At 31.9% G+C, this 24,312-nt stretch overlaps 1 protein-coding gene across 4 annotated transcripts in view; it reads left to right on the forward strand.

The window, feature by feature from the left end:
- Positions 1–24,312, forward strand: part of LOC124543595 (protein TANC2) — a 176,959-nt gene that overhangs the window by 20,001 nt on the left and 132,646 nt on the right. For 2 of the 4 annotated variants that reach the window (XM_047121844.1, XM_047121843.1), the window contains exon 1: positions 21,271–21,531. The exons of the other annotated variants lie outside the window; for them this stretch is intronic. Coding sequence is in view for 1 of the 2 variants with exons in the window: in XM_047121843.1 (XP_046977799.1) it covers positions 21,459–21,531 (73 nt within the window). In the remaining variant the exon portion in view is untranslated. Of the gene's footprint in view, positions 1–21,270; positions 21,532–24,312 lie in introns of those variants that run through there. 4 annotated transcript variants of the gene reach the window in all.

Raw genomic sequence — 24,312 nt, forward strand, 5'->3', positions numbered from 1 at the left:
GCTTTCGCCCACTCTTAAAATGAAGTATAAGCCGTTTTGACCATCCTGGTCACGGCACCAAATTGTAACTAATCCCTACCTAAAGTATTAATATATAATTTTACGTTTTTATTTTAAATTGCGTTTTGGCTCGTGATTTCGTCTAGATGGTTTGGACCCAATATACGTTATGTATGCGTAATAACCGTGTTCTTTTAGAGCGTCAGAGATCACATGCTCAATCGACTATAGCGGAGTCAAATAAAACTAGGTTAATCATTTAAATACGTGTTATAATAATAATTTGTTTAATTAAAAAAAATAATAAATAATCAGATGTATGAGATTCCGGTCCCATTTCCTTTAGCACCTCTTACGAGTAGCTGAAGGATGTCGCTCCAACCCATCATTTTATATTTAACTAATTTTGAAAAATATAAAAGTGGGGGGGAGGTTGAATTGGCCCCGCGCCCGCCATCAACAGTAGATTCCAACCATTGATCGGCGAACCTTCCTCGAACATGGGACGTGCAATTTTATAATGCGCACACACTTTGTAAAATAATATACGTATAAAGTGGAACTAAAGTCCAACAGGTATCATAGACGTAGCTGAGGTGTATAGAAGACTCATAGTCTTACTAATAAACTAAACCGTGGTTCGGTAGTTTGCACAGTCGTAACTGCGGTGTATAAAATATTATTGTCTTATTAATAAACTAGACCGTAGTCCAGCAGATATCACAGCCGTAGCTGAGGTGTATAGGAGACTCATAGTCTTACTAATAAACTAAACCGTGGTTCGGTAGTTTTCACAGTCGTAACTGCGGTGTATAAAATATTATTGTCTTATTAATAAACTAGACCGTAGTCCAGCAGATATCTCAGCCGTAGCTGAGGTGTATAGAAGACTCATAGTCTTACTTATAAACTAAACCGTGGTTCGGTAGTTTTCACAGTCGTAACTGAGGTGTATAAAGAGTAGCCAATGCCACAAAAATAATAATCAATGTGAGGATCAAAGTCTCATAAATAGTAAACCAGTTATCGCTGAGGAAAACTGTAGCCATGGGTTCAACCCTGGATTATCACAGCATCAAATCACTGTCTCTCATACCAGTTCAAGCGCACTGTCAGGCGGCCTAATGTAAGGAATACGTATTTCGTTCAAATATCCACTAACGCAGAGTGTTGTTATATCGTATATATATAATACGTAATAATTCCAAACATAGTGGAATAAAATTCGATGAAACTCATAGATTACCGCGTAGGAATCATACGAGTGAATATAACACAATTTGTTATATTTTCTACCGTAGTAGATTATAAAGTATGAATATACATCATAACCGTATAGTTGTGTGATCGTTATCGCCGTACTCTCTTATAACTAAAACTAAAAACTAAGACTTATATCTAAACCGTACGTTTCCTTAACTAGCTTATAAACCTATTATACGCTTCACATATTTCGTTTTACTTAAACCTAAAGTGGATATAAAACTTAACTTCAACCTACAACAGGCACACACCCGATACTAGTTTACCCAAACCAGCACAAAGCACAGATCATTAATTGCATGTGATAATCAATTTCAATGTGATATGCAGACTTATAACTAAATTAGGTGTCCTACTTCATGTCTCGTATGATATTCTTAACACTAAACTAAAGGGGCGTCCCTAAAAGGACGAACATTTTGCTACAAACGACACTTCTCGTATAAAACGATTAGTGCGCCATGATTGTGTATATAGTTATTGCAGCCTGGATGAAATCCATTATTTGAGCCCGTCACTGCATGAACGTATCACTTCAGCTTATTACAGCCTCCGCAACGCCCTGCAGCATTCGGTCGTGATACTGGTACTACCGATTGATGAAAGACATCAACAACGCCATCGTAACGTCAACCAGCCATAGCTCAGTACCACATAGTACATACACTACTCTAGCAACCCAGTAAGACAGAGTGAGGGATATTACCATATCGTTATACAGTAACCTCGAACCCCGAAACCATCTCACATAGGCAGCCTCCTCGGCAACAGAAGGGGGACACTACCGTATCGCCGAAGACGTTATACAGTAACCTCAAACCCCGCAACTGTATCACCGAAGCAAATTCAAGACGACATCGCCACGAGGGACACTAATGCAGCGATCAAGCCGCACAGCCTCAAACCAAGCGTCGAATCATCAAGAATCCACCAGAGTATATGCAGTACAGTATTCGTGCGCGATCATTATGCATGTGCACAATACAAATATATTATAAAGGTTTTGTTATTAAACAATAATAATCTTAAAACAAATAGATCATCGTCTTTGTGATCGTACCAATAAGTATGCTTTTATGCATATGTCTGATAATATTTATAGAGTTTTTAAAACGACCGCTTTACGAACTTGCGTCCGTCGATCGACACAGTTTTACATTGAAGAGTTTAGATTTTAATTGTTACACGAACTTATGTTCGTCAATCATCACAGCAAACCTGTGATCGTACCAAAACAATGCTTGTATGCAATCTGTTTACTGACAATATTTATAGATTTCTTAGAACGACCGCTTTACGAACTTGCGTCCGTCGATCGACACAGTTTTACATGAAGAGTTTAGATTTTAATTGTCAATCATCACAGCAAACCTGTGATCGTACCAAAACAATGCTTGTATGCAAACTGTTTACTGACAATATTTATAGATTTCTTAGAACGACCGCTTTACGAACTTGCGTCCGTCGATCGACACAGTTTTACAAGAAGAGTAAACTCTTCAATATAGTATATTCCATAATTAATAGTCATTGAGGTAAACCTCTGACATCAGTATGTATCGCCCCGTACATACGTATTTGCAATTAAATATTTTCAATACGGCCACCATCAAACCGTTTTATATCATATTGATATCATTATTAAATTTTATATAATATATATGATGTCTCATTGAGAACATTCATTTATATGACGGCCTGCCATACCGTCATTTGTAATAATAATTTGTATTATTGCACGCGGCCGGTGCAGCGAGCGCGTCGCTCCGCGCGTTCAAATTGCACCGAGTCGCTGGGCATCATAGCCCCTACATTGCACGCGGCCGGTGCAGCGAGCGCGTCGCTCCTCGCGTTCAAATTGCACCGTGTCGCTGGGTATCATAGCCCCTCTATATGCCTGGCGATGAGTATGACATTCGGCGCGGTCTAACGTTAAAATCAATACATGAAACATATTATTTATTACACGAACGTTATCCACAATAATGTATATTAAAAAAAAGTATGTTTATTATAATGCCATTCCTTTTATCATCCTTATTTATTACATGTATATGTATTCAATTACTATGCAATGTAATCTCTATGTATGTTTTTATGTTTCCGTATATGTATTTATGTGTGTATGTATGTATGTATGCATGTTTTTAATATCTCCAAAACAACGCGACCAATTTTGATTACATTTTAATACGTGCTTTATATGGTTCACCGACGACTTATATTGAACCCGGATAGTTGCTCTACAACATACTTTAAAAAAAATGTATTAAATCAATCACATTCATTCTCATGTATATAGTATAGTCCGTTACATCAGCAATAATAGTTTCATTTTATTTATGGTATTAAAATAACCATTTCAAAATGATAGTAGTTGAAGAATACCTATATAACAATAATAGGAGTATTTTATTTGAAATAAATAAATACAGTATATAAATGAAGTAAAATCATACTATAATCCGATAAGAAGTTTTCGTACAAATTTCTAATCATAGAAGCAAAGATTTTGAATATCAAGAATGTGAACAAAATTTTGCACACATAAAAGCTATGTTCGAAAACCTGAGCTTGGAACAGTATATGACACAGCATCCACGTAATTAATGTTATACTATATATTACTTACTGTTCTTTTAATAAAGGGATAAGTCATATATAATTTTTTGATTCGAAAGTATCATAATTAATCCGGCTTAATTTCACTCAAAATTGAATAACATAGCAACTTAAAAGATTCTTCGAAGTTTAAAAACAATATATTAAATAAAGTGATCGTTTTGTTTATTATAAATCGCATTTTCTTAAGAATTAGGCTAAATCTTAAACTATTATGGAGTACCTATACCGTACTCTATATGCAAATGAAGGGAAAATGAGGACGATAATCCAATAGCTGACGCTGATCTACAGCCTGGACGCAGACTGTCATTAGACGATAAAAAGGGTGCCTTTCAACTTGGTCATGATACTATAAATAGAATAAAAACAGAATACGAAACTCAACTATTCCGTAACATTTTTAACCAAATATACTTTGGTTTTTTTAACATCATTTTGTATCTGTAGTGGGAGAAAAGTATCAATAATATTCAAACTAAAGCGTATCGTTCGAATCGTATTGATATATATCTCGATATATTTTCAAATTTTATTATTTAACTAATACATTACTTGTATAAAAATAGTCCTGATTAATCTATCTTCAAAAATGGCTACATGAGAACACTATTTGGAGACGATATCATATGTTTTTCGAACACACGAAATAAACCTTTACGACTTTACTAAGTCGTACGAGTTTTTAAAATAAATTAGTATTGCAAGCACAAAATAAATAAAGGAACAGGAATTGAAAAAAAATCAGTAAGTAAAAAGAACACCATTTTTTTCGAAAAGAGTTATGAAGTATTTAAAAACACAATATATGCAGTTAATTGATCTTGGTAACACTAAATTACTCGAAAAAAATCACAAATGCGCAAAGACTATGCCTACAAATACATACAGACAGATACGATATCCAATTTAATTGTACATGGAAAATTTACAAGCCATTTCTTTACTCAACTTAATTAAAATTTAATTTTACTTCATAACATTGTAGGTGTTCATAATAAAAAATATCATTAATTAATTCAGTAGTTATAATTAAATCGACGAACATTTTGTAAATTACACACTATATAGTAAGTAGCCGTTAATTGGTAATTAATAATATTATTACGAGCGTATCGCTTAAAAGTAAGAGGCAAGAAGTTATCCCAACCAATTATAATATGAATGCCGCCTACGGTTATGTCTCGTTTAAATTAAATGTTAGTATATTAGAAAATATTAAATTAAACTATGCATATTTTAGGTCTTAGAACATAATTATTAATTCGATAAATCCTGATTATATGCCTTTACAAAATAATTTAATTCTTCTTAATGATAGTTATTAAAAGGATTGTAACACTATATTCCACAGCTGGGCTAAGACCAAATAAAACCAGCCTTCTTGTTCTTTTAATAAAGGTTTCTCTACTCAATTGCGGGTTAATTGATAAATAAACCTGTAACCGATATTTCGTCACACATAAGTGCAGGTTTCCTCACAATGTTTCACTTTGCCTGAACTTGTGAGACGGATTTTCAATTCATAATTATATGTTTATCCTGAAACATAAAAAAAGTGTCATTTATTGTCCCTTCAAATAATTTAAATAATAGAACTGACTTAATACGTAGTTTTAATGAATATACTCTTTTTTCTTAGAAATGGTAGATAACCACTTTGGCCACCTTATTGCATAGCCCGTAAATGTTCGTATTGCAACCAATATCAACCATCCTTTACGTGGATTGGTAACTAAGATGCCTGTAATTACACTGACTCACTCACCCTTTAAACTGAAACACAAACGTATGTATTGAGAGAAACGTATGTAAGATTAGCCTTTGCACAAAGCCCTTATATCTTAGTAAAACTCCCGAACAACTTTCCTATTATACCTGTAATAACTTTTAATAATGATACAGACGGCTACTTCATAAATTTTTTGCATATGTGTAGAGAACTTTGTATTGCTTGTTTTTTACCAGTCGCAAAAAATTACGATCTTATACGAGACGAAATAATGTTACGAAATCTTTAACAGGTCTCGTAATTATATTGGTTCTGGTGAAAGTTAAAAATAAACTTATTATTTTAATCATGTTGTGATTTGTAAATTATTTCTCTATGCCTGAATTATACTATATATTTTTATTTATGACTTTGTAAAATAAAAAAAAAACAAAATCACTTTCCATAAGAGCCTCACTCTCATACGAGTTTCTATAAAATGTAATACAATCAATTGTAATTTTCCTTTATAATCTGAGAGTAAAAGCTCCATTAGAGTAAAGTATATATACAGAACTACAACACATATTATAACATAGTAACATTTATTTTTTAATAAACAACGAACAAATATTTTCAATTTTGTCCATTCCCTAGTTATTAAATATATACTGATACTTTTTCTTAAAATAAAGATAGCGGACGGGAAAACAGCCACCTAATGTGAAATAGTCCCCATCGTCTATAAACAATGACCCCGTACTGTAAGTACACTGACTCATTCTCCAAGCCAGAACACACCTCTGCATAGTATTTTTGCTAATCAGTATAATATGAATTGAGAGGTTAGTAGACCAGACCAGCTTCCCCCAAATCGTGCACAATCTCTTTCGCATTAATTCCTTACCCGATCGAGATTTGCCTTAGTTATTAAAAACATAGAAAAACTAAGCTTAACTTGCTGTACAGAACCACAACTACTATTTTTTTATTTCTATGTACTTTATTTACTTAGGAGTTGAATTGTTCACTTAATCCGCTTACACAATTAGCTATATAGATTATATTCAAAAGCAGAAGAGCAAATTATAAGCCTTCTAATATTAATAAGCTCATATTAACAATTCCTTTTATAGTCAAAGCATCGGCCGTCAATCTAATCTCGGATGAAACACAGCACCACAAGCCGTTGATGGTTTAGCGGTAAAATAACTATCAAATAGTCCGTACCTAAGCAGATGGGCTTGTTCAAGACCCTACGACCAGAGAAAGTGTTTTATCATGATTGGAAAGTTCTATATTAATCAAATAAGTAGATTTCACATATATAAAAAGGAAATGAACTATATTTTCGTTCTCTTTCTGATTTAATAATGTTAAGCACAGCTCCTAACCAACCTTTTGTAATTAATCAGATTGAGAAGAGATTGTAAGCGATTCAGGAATATGATACATTATTGTTTTAAAACAAACACAAACTCAACTTAGCATAATGACTTTGTTTGACAAGACCGAGTCTGTTATATCTCAGACAAGATCTGCCCGCTATTAACCGCTGGTAGCCGCTTTCGTAGACTTTCCACACATTGCTATTGCTATAAATAATAACGTTCGCACGGTACATGTATTTTACTAAACGTAACAACTTTCTATCAAAGGGTAGATGTAGACATTGTAACATTATTACGCAATATTATTAAACCTCATATAAGATTACTAATATAATGTAACTTCTGTATGTATGGGTGTACCGTAATTATTAACTAAATGTAAACTATATCGTAATAATTTTATTCTAAACTAGCGACCCGCCCCGGCTTCGCACGGGTGCAATACTGATACTAAATATTATACAGAATTTGTTTATTTACGACATCACATTAGAAAAATGTAAAATTATCAATGTATCTTTACTATATTGTCGATGTATTATATATAAAAACATCTCTCTCGAATCACTCAATTAAAAAAACCGTTTTAAAATGCGTAAATTATTTTAAAGTTTTAAGCACACATAGGCACACATAGCGGCAATCGACTTTGTTTTATACTAAGTACTGATTATGAAGGATATCTCTTCACTTACACTAATTTTATAAGCCATTTTAAAACAATAATTATTTATTTTGTTGTATGACATAGTACTGTTACATGGCAGAGCTTTGTGTCATATATTCTTGTCGTTATCTATCGTCAAACAAAAACAAAATACTTGTGTTCGTTATTGTATTCCAATTTGAAGTATACAGGAGCCACTGGTTACTCTATCCACTACGATGGTTACTTCAATCAATTCACAAATTTTTAAATGTGAATATTAATTAACAAATTTTAATTCTACATTGCGAATTACATGTGATCAAAAGCATCATTAGTTTACTGAAAATCCTAAGTATAACTTGAACGCCATTCGTTCATAATGATTAAATAATACGACAATAATGTCTTAGAGTCAAGTTTTGTACGTTTGCAGGAAGCCTTAGCGATAATTATATATAATGTCCTACGACAACTCTCTTAAGCAATTATCGCATTAGTGGAAATAGTTATTTAGTTATTTTAACCAGTTACATACATATTTAGTTATATCGATCAATTGCCTTTTATTATCACTACTTTATGACAAAGTGTTGTTAATTATGTTAAATTGCTGTGTAAAACATATTTACATGAAATACAATTAAACACGTTAGACATTTTTTTGTGCAAATGGTACTCCTAGCGTTACGGTTTTTGAGACGAAGATACTGTTGCTTAATTTTATCGTAAACTTAATTTTAAATGGGTGGGGATTCCATGACTACCATATAAAAGTTTAAAAGCCTGTTGTCTTGCCTTGCCTTAATGCAACAGATATACGCCACAAACAGATCCTTCACCCAAACCTCACCTACCCCACCGTACCTTTTCCTTACGCTACTTACCCCGATTAAAGGTTCACATCCATCAACCTAAGAAAAGAGCATATTTTATGTGTTTAATACTACATAGTGCTATATAATTCAGATTTGAATCTTTCTTAATAAAATACCTAAATAATACATTAATAATAATAGCAGTGTAGATATATATTTGATATAAGGTTGCATTTATCGCCCAGTCGTCAATTAAAACAAGCAAGCAGTGAATAGACGCAGAATCAATTGACAAGGTTCAATGTACCGAATGGGTAATAATTACACGGTGACAGATCAGAACGAGCTGTTTGTAGTTAATGCAAATGCTATGGAAAATTGTTTGCACATAATACTAGATGTTAGTTGCAGCTCTTGCGGAATGAGCCGGTTCTTTTTTCAAATTGTTGAATGAAATAAATTTATTTTTGTGGGAAATCGAACTGTAAGTAGTGAAAAAGATACATTAAAAGCTAATAAATAAATTATGACTGAGACAAAAAGTTATTCTTTAATAAATATTTTTATAATAATGGAGTATGGTTTAAATAGCTTTCATCGCGGTTTCGCCTATGTGTGGGGCAAGAGTTATAGGTGTTTGAAATAATCTGAATAAAAATCTATGGACCTACTGTTCCAGACTGTAATCTACTTGGTAGCAAAATTCATCACTCACGTGCCTGTGCGCAATAAGTTACATATATAAATAAACTAATATTATATGTACAGTCGGAGTAAGGAAAGGTACGTCACCTTAAGATCTATTTTCTATATATGTGCTCAGTATGAGCCATAATCTGCATTACCGATCGAGAATGACATATTAGATTAGATTTAGATTCATAAGGTACTAAGAGTTTAAGACTTGATAAAGGAATTAATTTAAAAACTGACGAAAGTTTTCTTACTCCGACTGTAAATATTTTATTTTAGATGTCAAAAATATGTATAGAATATAAAGCCTCGATCATAATATAAACGCCAATCCTAAGACTTTAAATTCCCACGGGAAACGGAATATTGCGGAAACCTCTCCAAGCAAATCCGACGAGGAGTCGTTAACCGTCTTTTTTCTGCTTCTACTTATTATTATTATAAATTTATAACACGCCTATAATGTTGCAGAGAAGTCCCGATTTTTTTTTGTCTTACAAAAGACTTACTAACAAACAGCATAGTACTTTTACTAATACTACACACACTGTATACTACTTCTACTTATACTTTAATGACAATGATAACATTAACTAGTTTATCTATTTAAAATATTATTATTCCTTACTTAAATTATTTAAAACAACAACAACAACAACAACAGTCTGTAAATTCCCACTGCAGGGCTAAAGGCCTCCTCTTCCTTTGAGGAGAAGGTTTGGAACATATTCCACCACGCTGTTCCAATGCGGGTATTTAAAACCAACATCGAAATTTCACAAAACCAATTATAGGTAGATGCGGGGCGATTACCAAAATTAACTTCCATTATGACTGAAAACAGATTAAACAGTACAGTAATAATGCACCAAACTTAATTATACGGAACAATTGAAATCACAGACTCTGTCTATCTTTGCTAATGTACATTACCTTAGAACAAGATCACTAGCAGAAGTTGAATGTGTGACGAAATAAACATAGGACGCATATATGTGTGTACTTTTGCAATTTTGTGTTGGTTTTAAAGTATGTGTCAGTATATCTTCCTTATGCCATTTGTATACTCAGATCATTTATTACGAGTCGTAGTATATGTAGTGTTTTTTTTTATTCTGTATAGGATTTTCATTGGATTTTTGTTCAAGCTTTTGATCTAATCTATATTTTTTAACATTATACATTGCAAAATATAGGATCAGTAGTTTAAGAGAAGAAGGGCGAATGCTTAAAATTAATCGATTTCTTTAATGACATTCGATTTTAAAGTAGCAATTCCGCCGTACAATTACTAATATTCCTATTTGCCTGTCCATAACACGACAATAGCTCAAGGGACCGATTCTACGACTTTTTTTCGGACCGAAGCAGACGAAGCGGACCTTAACCAGAGCGTTAATAACGATTATAATTTCAAATTTATTTATTGTCACTTTAGTAGTGATTGGGTCTCTGTGCTACATATGAGTAGCAAACAACAATTTCAATAGATTCGGAAATAGTGTACTGTGACATATGTACAGACAGGCACGATATTGATACTAGAATAAACTTTTTCACATCTTGTATGATTACCTTCGAAACACCAACACGTAATGAGTAAGGCGATATACCTCAGTAGCAGCTGCAACTTTTTCTATTAGTTAATATCATAGCATTAATGGGCTTTGTCAAATCATACAATCTTCTGTTATATGGAATCAATTTTATAAATACCAGTGCGCGTTAAACGTTCTTAAAAAAGTATTAAGTAATTGACACATATAGCAATAACAAAGATCCGAATAGGATACCGTAAGACGACAAGTTATAACACGTTCAAACACGTTTAGATTAAAGCGCCGCTACGGGAAGTTACTAGTCTCTACACGAGCTTAAAAGCCAGATGTGCATCGATGCAAGGAAGGCATCTATAAATAATAAATATTTATCATTTTTACAGCGCTTCCGTAATTAATGTACAGAAATAGACGCATTACATTGAAATTAAGGGAACGAGGAATTATTGGATATCAAGGTATGTTTTTTATGAAGTATATCAAAGTAACAGTCAGCTGACAACTGGATTAGGTACGTGTTTTCAAATTACGTAATCCAGTCATAAAATCTAACATAGTTTATGAATGGTTTAAATCTTCTTGGCATCATTTTATTAAGATAATAACAATACCTACTATTATTATCTAAAATATAGGAAATATAAATATTTTTTTATACAAAAAGGTCTGGATTAGTAAAACAAAACACATATATTTTTTTCTTAACATGTTTAAAATGATAACCTCTTGACCTATTTCGGCCACGGCGGCTACTCTCAAGGGAGACTAATAGAGGCCATAGTATATCAGTGCGCATATGTGTGTGTATAAACACAAGCACACTCTCACTATCTGATGGGAAGGCAAATATGCCACAAACGGATAGAGTTCAGATGCGGACGAACAGTGTTTTCCGAACTACGAGACTGTAAACACTACTGACTTTCATACTGGTACTGTTTGAGAGAAAAATTCAAAACATTTTTAGTTGCCCGATACAAATTTTAAACCCAGAATCTTGGAGTCGGTGGTCTTATAAGATGGCTTCTCGACTAACGAGGTATTATCTAAGTATCTCATGTTATTTCAACGCAGAACATGTACTCACATTAAATAGCTTAAAATAATTATCCAGATACCCAGACGGCCAGTCGACTTTGTTTTGTACTCTTTATTAATTAATTATAAATAGTTTAATAGCTGTGTCTTGCGGCCTGGACCTATTGGCAGCAGGCTATAAGCTCTAAATTGATCTCTTTAAAGTTCATCGTATCACAACGTTCTCAAATTAAAAGAAATAGAATATTACTTGATGTGATTTCGATGAAATTGACTGGATATTTGATTGATAAATTTTGGCATATATTTTTAAGGTAATACGAGTTTTGACTAAGAACCATCTAATACCCATTCAAGCTATAAATTTAGTAGGTTAAAAAGGGTAAATACCATAATAGCTCATTATATCAACATCCTGAGATAATATGCCTATTAAAACTTTTGCCATTACTTTGGGTGCGAATTCAACAAACAAATAGTCACTTTATCGATAGAAATTGTTGCCGATATCAGCCTTTTCTATTACTAACACAGGAATCTAGTTTTAGTTGAGTCAAAGTTACATCGCAACATAATCGGAGTTGAATCATAATCGATACAAATAAAAGAATTGGCTCTTAGTTACGATTAAAGTGTTATTTTTGTGATGAATAGTCATAGTTTCAACGGATCGAGATTAGGAACGTAACCGTTATATGATAATAGAAACACCCCAGAAAATATTCAAAGGTATTCAAAAGTAAAACTTAAAAGGATCGTTAGAGTGTTAATGTGCTAACAAGACTAATGACTTCTTACTTGATTACACACCTGGGCAATATGACAATAGCCTCTAGGCTGTTTCAAATAACGAACATATATTTATTTTGACTGTATGACATTAATACCGTAAAGCTTTACATTAAAAAAAAAAGTTAGTTAAAAAGATATTAACTTCCGAACTGGTGCTAGATTTTTGACTATCAATGATATTGATTTTGATATACCCCAGATCCATTGCGGATGGATATTCCTTGGTACTTGCATGGAACGCAACATAAATTATAAAGACAAGTGTTGAATTAGATTAGATCATCTGTACTTGATTTTGCACAACATTTTATATAAATGTATTGTCTATCTAATGTATTTTCGACTAGTAGTCACCCGCGACTTCGCTCGCTAGATTGTTGGTTGTCATGTGTTAAGCAAAACAAGTAGCCTATGTCTTTTCTCGGAGTTCAAGTTTGCTTCATATCAAAATTTTATCAAATTCGATTCAGCGGTTTGGTCGTGAAAGAGCGAGAAACAGACAGACAGTTAATTTAAAAATGTGGCGGTTAAAATGGTGCTTACTTTTAAAAATTATAAGTTAAAAATATATTGTATACAGCTAATTTTTATACGAATTAACAACAAATGTTTTTTGTTTGTAATTGTTATTTAAAGTGGTAGAGCTATTTATCTCTGATAAAAAAAATTGCTATTGTCATATTATTTTGAAATTGTTTAACTGTTTAATTACAAATTATTAATTTTAATTACCCACTTATCAGTTATTCTACCGCCAAATAACAGTACTCAGTATTGTTGTGTTCTGGTTTGAAGGGTGAGTGAGCCAGTGTAACTATAGGCACAAGGGACATAACATCTTAGTTCCCAAGGTTGGTGGCACATTGACGATGTCGAGAATAGTTAATATTTCTTACAGCGTCATTGTCTATGGGTGATGGTAACAACTTACCATGAGGTGGCCCATATGCTCGTCCGCTAACCTATACCATAAAAATTTTTTTTATGAATTATTGCCAAAAGCTGAAATCGACTTTACAAAATACAGAATGACTGAAATTAAATGATTTACTGCTTGCACTATGTAAAGTTTGAGGTTTCTTGTTATTTCAAGCGAAAGTTTTTAAGTTTTTTAAATTGAAACAAACAACGACGATTTTTTCTAAGCCTAATAAAATAGACTTGTATATAAAATAAAGAACAATTCGATTTCGTTATTTACAGACCATGACATTTAACAATACAAATACTTTTTATAACGACATTTTAGAACACCTGGCTACTTTTTGCCACCGCCAGTGACTCACAGAGTCAACGATCGCGTCGACCGCATCTCGGATCGCTTTTTTTCAAAATACAACCTAACACACACATTCTAACTGTGACGTTAGAAAACGATGATATTGTTTATAATGTTTTTATAACGATATCATATCAAGATGTAACATGATTGAAGAGATGTTTCTAACAACTGAGTGTTATTTCTACAATGTAATAACGATGATGATTATATCCTTACACTGTGCGGGAGATATTATAGGACACAAATGTGTGCGAAAACATTTTATTCCCTAGCCTATAGTCAGATGTGTCAACAATGCAAAATGTCACAATTCAGGCGTGAGGCCATTAACAGTACAACACGATCAGAATTCAGACGCAAGGCCAACGACTTCAGACAAAGAGTATCAACAATACCTTCTTCCAAATTCCAGCTTGATGATCTTCATCCCGAACCAATATTTCCACTCTACATCTCCCTACAAAGCTAACCACAACACCAGCAAATCATCATCATCATTATCATTCCATAGTATAGAACAAAGTCGCTTACCGCTGTCTCTCTATAGTATATACTTCTTTCAAATTACGCAAAGGATTTTGATGCGGTTTTTTGGTATATGGTTTTGAATAGATTCACAGGGAAGATTATTGTATATAATACATGTATAATATTTTAAAGAAACAAGAAAAATTCTGTCATATATTTAGTATCAACATTTTACCCGACAAGTCGAGATGGCCCAGTGGTTAGAACGCGTGCATCTTAACCGATGATTGCGGGTTCAAATCCAGACAAGCACCGCTGTTTCGTGTGCTTAATTTGTCTTTATAATTCATCTCGTGCTCAGCGGTGAAGGAAGGCAAACATCGTGAGGAAACCTGCATGTGACAAATTTCTTAGAAATTCTGCCACATGTGTATTCCACCAACCCGCATTGGAACAGCGTGGTGGAATATGTTCCTATGAACCTTCTCCTCAAAGGGAGAAGAGGCCTTTAGCCCAGCAGTGGGAATTTACAGGCTGTTGTTGTTGTTGTTGCAGCCGTTGCGGATCGCTAGTAAATAAAAAAAAATAGTTTTACTTAGAATGACCTTAACAAGTAAACCCGTTAGATATAATGTTTAGTGTGTCATTAAAACTCAACTCCAGTTTGTTTGTATTACAAATTAATCTTGTTTTAATGGATATATTTTTTAATTCCTCTCACGATCCGCCCCACTTTTATGTCTGACATTTATAATGTTCACCCTTTAGTGTTTAAAATGCATATCACGTAATGGTAGTGTTACAATCACACCAATTAATCTACAATGAACGCGATCTCCAAAAAATGTTAAGTATGACGTCATAAATATAGATAAACATCAGATGCAATAGATAATGGTATATTTATGTTAAAAAAGTTTAAGAATGGTATTATGAAAATGTGAATAATACTTTTCTGTTTTTTAATGGTTTAACTTAAATTTCAGTAATTACATTTATGCTTTATTGTATTCACACGGTTTTGCTGCTGTACTTTTTATTGTGTTTAATAATTTACATCTAAATTATTAAAGGCATCTAAGATTACGATCTCACAATATTCTTGATCATAATCGTATCGTGTACATATTTCTCCTTAACTGCATAATTACATAACAAAAAAATTATAATGACTGGGCTGTTATGTATGATAGAAAAAAAAAGTAATAGATCGACAAGAATCAAATAACAAATGGAATAAATCTGTCGGAAAAATGGTATAAAAAACAATGAGAATGTTCCAAAAATGGGACGACTAAGAATGTTCGGGGAACATCCTATCGGACGAAGGGAGAATTTTAAAGAGGTACCTTTATTTGGAGATGTTTGGATACCAATGGTGAAAAAAGCACAAGTCCAGATACAACCGTTCTGATCTTTAAATGCCTTGACGAGTTATGTCTGAGTTAGATGTTTTACATTTTTAAATATAAAGGCGACATAGAGAGTTAAATATTTATCCATTAATTGAAGAAATGAAAAAAAACTAGTAGAAACTTTTTTTTAAAGTTTTTTTTCTTTTTTAATTAAATGAAATGCCATGCAAATGTACTCGAAACAACTTTCTTTTGACAGACGACCAGCAGTCGATCACGAGGCCTACCTGAAAGTCAAGTCATATGAACTTGATACGAGAATTACAATATTCATTCATTATATACAGTTATAATTAAAAACGAAAGTATATAAAACTAAAAAATATTCTTAAATAGCCTTTAATGAGTGTCATTAGCAAGCGTAAAAATAAACACTTATAATTGCAATTAAAATAATAAATTTGCTCTATAATTTTTATTACATAGCAATAAATATATTGAGAAGTTGCCAATTTACGACAACTGTAACGATACCCTTATATGAATATTTTGTAGTTCTTAATATAATAATTATATTTTAAAAATGAAATATCTTAACGACACTTCGTAAACTAGGTCAAATGAACCTTTGCAATTATTGGAAATCGAGGCAGTAATATTACGAACTATTAACACGTAAGAGCCAGTCATTATATCGATTTAAACTATTCTACGAATGGCGCATTTAACAGCAATCGCTATCTTAAAATAATCGTTATCGATATAGGTACATATCTACACATACCCATTACAAATATACTTCAGTAGACTATATTTATTTTTGTATGTGTTGAAGCTAATTATTGTATGGACTATCGATTATGTTTGCACCATCTTGGTCGGGATAGAGAGAACAACACAAATAAGAAATCGACCCCTTATTTACTTATGGATTTGGCTTAACGTAAAAAATCAATAGACTATAAAACTTAATATTGACTTATAATTAAAAATATTTTGAAAAAAGTAATGGGCATAAACTAAGCTCAGCTATTAGCTTAAGTAGCATCTGAAGTAGCATTTGATTGCATAATTAAGTCATTTTTAAATTATATGTTTATAGGTTAAATTATTAATGACAATAAAGATTGAATGAGCTCTAAATTCCTACTCTCTGCTATTTAACAAGTCATAAATCATGACTTTCAACACGTGTTATGGAAATACATTTTCTTAAGTTATCCCGACTCATTCAAACTACTCACACATAGATATAATGCTCTGGAATATCTGAATCTGAAGTAGTTATCGTTTTTTTTATAAACTTTTTCTTTGTTAAGTAGACATTGAGCTATATGTTTGATAATTTCCTCCAAAAAGTTTAAATTAAATAACAGCCTGTAAATATCCCACTGCTATGCAAATACTATAACCAAAATAGTGATTGACCTAATACACAGTGTAGGCATCGCCGCAGGTTGTCTGTGTAGTAAAATATTACGTGCCAAAATCATAAAGCAGAAATCGTGAAAGTTAAACTGTTTGAGTAATCAGATTGACCGTAAAGAAACCGTCAGATTGGGTGCGGTTAATAATTTATCTTCCATCCACTTTATTGATAACAACCTCCAACCTCAATTCTACATGCAAAAAGCTAAAATTCAATAAATAGCATTTTAAAATATGAAGCTTAATTGTTCAGAACGGAGGGACTTTAATTCTTTACTTTTACTTTTAATTCTTTCTTTACTATTACTTTAATTCAATATTGAATATTGTAAATTTATTATACCATATATGTAGATATATTTGTTTTTTTTTCGTCATTCATAAAAGTAAAAGTAGCCTGTGTTGTTCCTTGAAGTTTATACCGAATTTCCTATCAAGTTTCCGGTTCCGCGGTTTGGCAGCGAAAGAGCCTCAGACATATAGTGAGACAGACAAAGTAACTTAGTTTAGATGGTCATATTTAAACATCTTGGTTTTATACGGGGTCTTTAATATTAAGCACTAAGTAATAAAGAGAATTAATTCTCAGAAAACTTGCACAATTCTTACCGATATAATGCAGTAAATTTTAGTTAGTATTAGCCATTATATTACATAGGCTAGATTTATTATTATTAGTATCAATAAAATGTAATGTGTTAGTAAGCATTTTTCATAATTGCTCTTAATTTCAGAGTCGTAAAGTTTGTAATTACTGTAGTGCCACATTACAGAAGCAATGTGGCAATTTTTCAAAAATACTCTTGATATCATTTTGGATTAATAAATTTGGAGTGTTAATATAGTTATTATATTTGGGCCTCAGTATAATAAAATATTGATTGTGCGAATTATATATGAATTTAAAGTTTATGTTGTTATTGTTGTTGTCGTTGAGCTCAAAGATAACCAGACCTCCCGCATATTAGTTTGATTAGTTTTTTAATATACACGTAAACTAACAATGCATTAGCCCGTGTCTCAAATAAGCGCAGGAACTTTAAAAAGAAATAATCCTTCCAGATGCATGCAATATATTATTTAGAGTAAAAGGGTTTAGGTCAGTCTTAAAAGTACAGCTGGCGTAACTAAATTTGTCCAGAGATCAACAACAGCCATTAGACAGTTCCTTAGATTTTGCATAACTAAGTTCACAACAGTTGTTTATTAAGTAACTAAAATATGCATCAATATGTAATAGCTTCTTTAGCTTTGTATATAATTTTATAAATAAAAATGATAACACGAGCATTTGACCTTGTGATGTCTTTATCCGCAACGATAAGACTAGACAGACAAAGTTTCACCAAACAGGCCATCCTACTTTTTTCTTTCACTCAACAAGTTTCCTCGACACTGAAGAGTTCAAACTGCACTTCTACAGCAATTTTAATTCACAAAAAATGCTTTTAAGTAATTACTGTGTCATTTATTCTGATAAGAATCAATACTGAGAGGAATAAATCGAGCGAAAGTTGCCGTACATTATGTTTTTTTGTATAACTGTTATATTTTTACCAGCGATCATCTAAAAAGTGACCAGGCTGATTTTCTGTACATGAATGTTCAAAACCTTCATAAAAACCCATCTTGATGCCCGGACGGGTTCACAAATGAAAATACAAATATTAACATATACCGGTTTTCATTTTGTCGTTTACGAATTACCGAAGATTGATGGAATGCTAAATTATATGTTGGTTCCGTCAGACGAAATTGGTTTGGGAAATACTCCAAAGCCGCGCTTGGTCATAAAAACAAGGGACGCGTGTGGGAAAGAGCCGGCTTTATCCACATTTCTTTTATTTTTTATTCGACCTCCAATCTCGTAGCAAGGAGTTATTTCGACCGATTAAATTTTTATGGTAGTCCATTATGTATTAACGACGTGATATCCAATCAATTATGAATATCATATTCTTTTCTTGTGACAAAAGTTTCAATATTTAATTAGTGTAAATTATAAAACGCGGCATGCTTTAAGGAATGTATTGGTTTAAAAAATAATATCTTTTTATATTTAGTTGTTTTTTTAGCTGAACCCTTTTAATCATTGATGTTCTGTCATTCATTTTACTTTTTTTTTTGTTAAAAGAAACAACGGCACTAAGGAAATTTAACATTCGGTTCAAGACTTATTTTAAGTTCATTTAAATCTTTTAATTCATTATATTTTAATATGTACTTTATTATATAAAATAAATTACATTAATATAGTCATATATCAATATATGATCTAGTTTGAATCAGTAATTTTATAGAAATATAATTTATCCATCGTAATTAGCATTTTTAAATTACGAACGCTGAACATTAAAATGATTGCGTGCAAATGTGTGGCACAAATTATTACTTGCGAAAGGGTCGGGCCCTATTACAAACTAGTTTTGAAAAATAGTTCTTAATTCAATAGTATAAGAGCTATGACGGTTGATATGTATCTCTGTATGACCCATTGTACCTCATTGTTCTCAGAACGTGGCAGATCAATTCACAATACCATCCCTCACGTACACGAACGTAAAAATAGACCTTATAGTCTCTATTGCTTTAATTTTAAAGACTATTATTCATTGAAAGATTTTTCATGCTTAACTCATGGTTACTATTTATAGAAGTAACAATACCGGTTAATTTTATTTTAAACATGGACTTTCACACGTTTTGACATATAGATTGAATATGAATAACGCTTAAATGTAACTCGTTAGGTATTTTCATCGCTTATTTTTTTATTTGTAAGACTGACAAGCAATCGGAATACTTGATAAGCGGTGACCACCTACAGACATTAATTCTTTAAGAAACACTAACTATTCTTCAAATCCCTAATGGAACTTCAAGCATTCAAACTAAAAAGTTAAGCATCTTGCGCCTGTAATACACTAATTCACTGACCTTTTCATTAGGACACGGTAATACAAGGTAGTATACAATAAATAATATCACTACTGTATTCATATTTAAAGATAGAATAGAATAACGAATAAGCTTTGCCTCATCAGAATAACTTCATCAATACCAGTTACAAGTTATATTATAGTCATAATTAAAAACAGAACTTGTTCTATTTTTAAATTTAGTACAAATTAAATATCTATGCATACACAGTATTAATTTTATAATAAGAAAACCACTGATACAACGTAACTCAAAATATATAAGACTAAGTATAATGATTCCGGATCGTTCAAAGTCTAATTTATATAAAAGTAAAAGCAATAAAATTATGTATTGCTATTAAACATCAACAATAAAAATATATTTGTATTCCTGTTTCATTGTCACTTTCCATAGGCAAAATGATAACGGGTAGTATTAATTCATTATTTTAATATGTAATTGCTTTTTAGGCCTAATAAAACTATCTAGTATGATTTATTTAATTAATATATATATTCTTTCTTCATATTTAACATTTAATATAAAATTACGATTTCAAAACTCCTGTAAAGTCTACAATTTCAAAGTGACTATTTTTATTAACATTCAAATTGTTAATTTGTCTCGCTTTCTTAACTGACTTTGTAGGTCCTATTAATTAATTAAATTGACTTAATTTTTAGCTAATTGAAGGCAGGCTTTTGAATAGCTATTGTCTAATTAACTGTAATTCATTTTAATTATTTATACATCTACAATACATAAATATTAATACATACTTGATAATAAAAACTTAAGCGCTAAATCATAGAACTAAAATTAAAATTATTATAAAAAATAATTTCATTTTTGAGTACTTACATATATTACGTGTGGCCATGCTTAATATATAAATAGTCTCAGGGAACAAAGTAAACAAAAAATTAATCAATATATAAAAAATAAAAAAACGTTTTGGCAAAACCAAACTAAATTTATAAATTAGCCGTGAGTCAAAAACTGTATTATCATATAGTAAGTAAATAACTACCTATAGGTAGTAAGCTGCTAAACTTACTCATTCAAAATTTCGCCTGCTTGCGAATTAATAATATGCATTTTAAAACAATAGTTTTTATGGTATTACTGCGGCTGTTCAGGAAAACAATAATTCTTTCATTCACAACGGCACGTTTATAGAAAATAGAACAATAATCGCAAAGGGCACTCTAATCAGATTAGCGCGATCTGTGTGTGTGTGCGTAGCGTCATGCGTCACTCATTCATTCTCATTCGCGTCGGTGATTCGGGCCGTGCCAGTCGTCAGCGCGCGCGCCGGCCTCTCAACGAACGACATTTTAAAAACCGTTGTAAATAACTTTGAATAAACAAGTTGAATTAAGTAAAACTTAGAATAAAATTGTGCGTGTAAGTGAAGTGCCAGACAAGTGTGTGACCTTTAAGTGAAATGTTTAACTAAGTGCAGGAAACATGAATTCAAAAAAGCTGGAATACTTTAATGATAATGACTCCGTGGATGAGAAAATTAATCTCAGCTGTCTAGGTGAGTTTTTGTGTCTCAATTTTGTTCACAATATGTTTATATGGAATGTTAATCGACTCTGATGCCATGGAATTACGGAGGTGTTTGTGCAAAGCTGATAGGAATATCGAGGAAGCTACGTGCCTTAAATGATAAGATGAGGCGAGACAGCTATTAATGAGCGACAAATAAATTGACAAGTGTTCTGATTACTGCACAATAAAGTTTATTGATACATTGTTAATTATAGACCATATTTGTTATTTATAAATTCGATAACGAATCTAATAGTAAATTGTATGAGACAAATATTATAATAGATTTGAAATCATTTGTTGTTACTTATAAACAGGCATCTTTTACGCTTGTTTAAAAGGCACAATTATTTCTAAATAATTTTTAAGATTATAGGAAGATAATTAAAGATTTGCATTTTCTTTCATTTCTCTATAGTTATTTCATAACATTTCATCTCGTGCACTTAATGATTAAAAAGCGGAGGAGTGTATCAATGAGTAATCTTAAAGGCTTTTTATATTCTGACTCAGCCGTACAAAAATAGGACACCAAATACAAAACTTTTTCATTTAACTCGATCAAACAAAGTTACCTCTAAAGAAAAAGCAAAGAATATTTAAATAAAAAGTAAGACTAGCAATCTTCTTGCATTGCCCAGAGGCTAAAAGGACCAGTACTTTTGTCTCTGTCTAATGCAAAGCTTTAGAATAGGTGAGATGGAGTCATTATATTGTAACTGTGTGGGTTCGTCTGCCTATGCGGTATGCGCTGCACTGTTAACAATAAAGTCAAAATGCATAAAATAAAGAAAAAATAGTTTTTAAACAATTGAGAATAGAAATGTCGACCGATTTGGACAAATATCAAAAATTGAAGTGAGAAATTTTCGACAAAACCTTAATACAAAAGTCATACATTATTTGTTTACAAAATTATTTTATAAACCATGTCGTACACTAAGAGAATCCTTATAAATTTGATTTTTTAAAGTGGCGTTATTTAAATATAAAATATTACTAAACCTAATCTTCAAATCCGCTGACGGCATGATGACCCAAATACATGATATAAACAATCTAAATGGTGCTATCTCGTTTGTCTGGACTCGTTAATGACCTTAAGAGCATTAGGACGTACCATTGCGTGTGTAGTTATGTTTATAGCTACTAAAAGCTTTATGAGTACTTGTATTTCTTTATTGGTTATTTAATTTGTTATTGTAATCCAAACATAGACAAAATTATAGACATTCCAAATCCTCTATTTATATTCAAAATATCCAAGGAAATAACTGTAATGTATTTCCTCAATTCGAGTTTTTTGTAGAACGCGTCTAAATATAGTATATTTACTTGTTTTTATTTATGTTTTGCAAGTATTATGAGCGACTTGATCTTGTTATATGTTCATTTTAAAACTAAATCTGTACAATTTCACGCCTTTTAAATGTTTATTACCTTTTTTAGAATTCGCTGTATAAAATTCTTTGCAGACTATTCAAGGATAGTGTAAACCTGTTTTTGATGTCGCTTATCATGATTGAATGCATAATATGTATTATTATTTTGTTAAAAACGTGCATGACTTTGACACAGGTATGGTAATTCTAACTGATTTTTGCTGTTTTGCTTAAAATAAAAACGGTATAATTATGTAATATTTTATACGTATTGAAATGTTATTTTAAAACAGTTTGTTCATTCGAATACACCTGACGACCTTTCGTAAAGCTTTCCAATTTTATAAGGCAATAAAAATAATAACGTATTTGATCAAGTAAAGTAAGATAAAATACGGTCAAATTGCCGTAATACGAGTCATAATCCCAAGCTAAACGTTTGAAGCTTTCACTTACATCGAATGGGATTTAAGAGGATATTTTGATAGTAACACAAAAGCAGTTTTCTTTGATTAATTTAATGGTTCAGATTACGCTACCTGTCATAAAAGTGGTTTTACTAGAAGAGAAATTTCATTGTCGGTTTCGTATCGTAATGTTAGACGGCCGACTTCGAATTGGAAGTGGCTGGCTATTTGTTCAAGTACTTTTTTTGTTAGACACAACATTCAAGAACGCACGACCGTGTTGCCTCTACTCCTATAACTGTGTCAATATTTCAATATCTTTGTATGTTCATGTCATAGATAACGTTCATGATTATTATGTTCACTATTCGAATATTCAATCTAGCTTTAACATTTAAGGAGTGTAATTTATGTATCGACGTTGAAAACATTGTTACTATTTAATGATATTGTTATATTGCAATTGTTATTTTCACATAACCTACAATATCAATCATGTCTTATAATATCAATGTATTTTGATTCCATACGTTATCTTGCAGCTGAGATGGCCCAGTCGTTAGAACTCGTGCATCTTAACTGATGATTTCTGGTTCAAATCCAATCAAGCACCACTATATATATGTGCTTAATTTGCGTTTATAATGCATCTCGTGCTCGGCGATGAAGGAAAACATCGTGAGGAAATCTGCATTAGGCTAGTTTCATCAAAATTCTGCCACGTGTGCATTCCACCAAACCGCATTAGAACTGCGTGGTGGAGGCCTTAGCCCAGCAGTGGGAAATTAACAGGCTGTTACTTTACTTACATTATCTTAGTTAGTTTTAATAATAATCTCAAATCATCTTAAAGTAATTAAAATAAAAACTATAGGTATTAATTATATTGAACTTTCTTCACCAAGGTCTTTATTGCGTTAAACATTTTATACTTTATAATTTTGGTAACCCTTTTTAATGGGACAAAGGCGAGAACAT

The sequence above is a fragment of the Vanessa cardui genome, chromosome 3 (genome assembly GCF_905220365.1).
Source record: "Vanessa cardui chromosome 3, ilVanCard2.1, whole genome shotgun sequence".
NCBI classification, from domain to species: domain Eukaryota; kingdom Metazoa; phylum Arthropoda; class Insecta; order Lepidoptera; family Nymphalidae; genus Vanessa; species Vanessa cardui.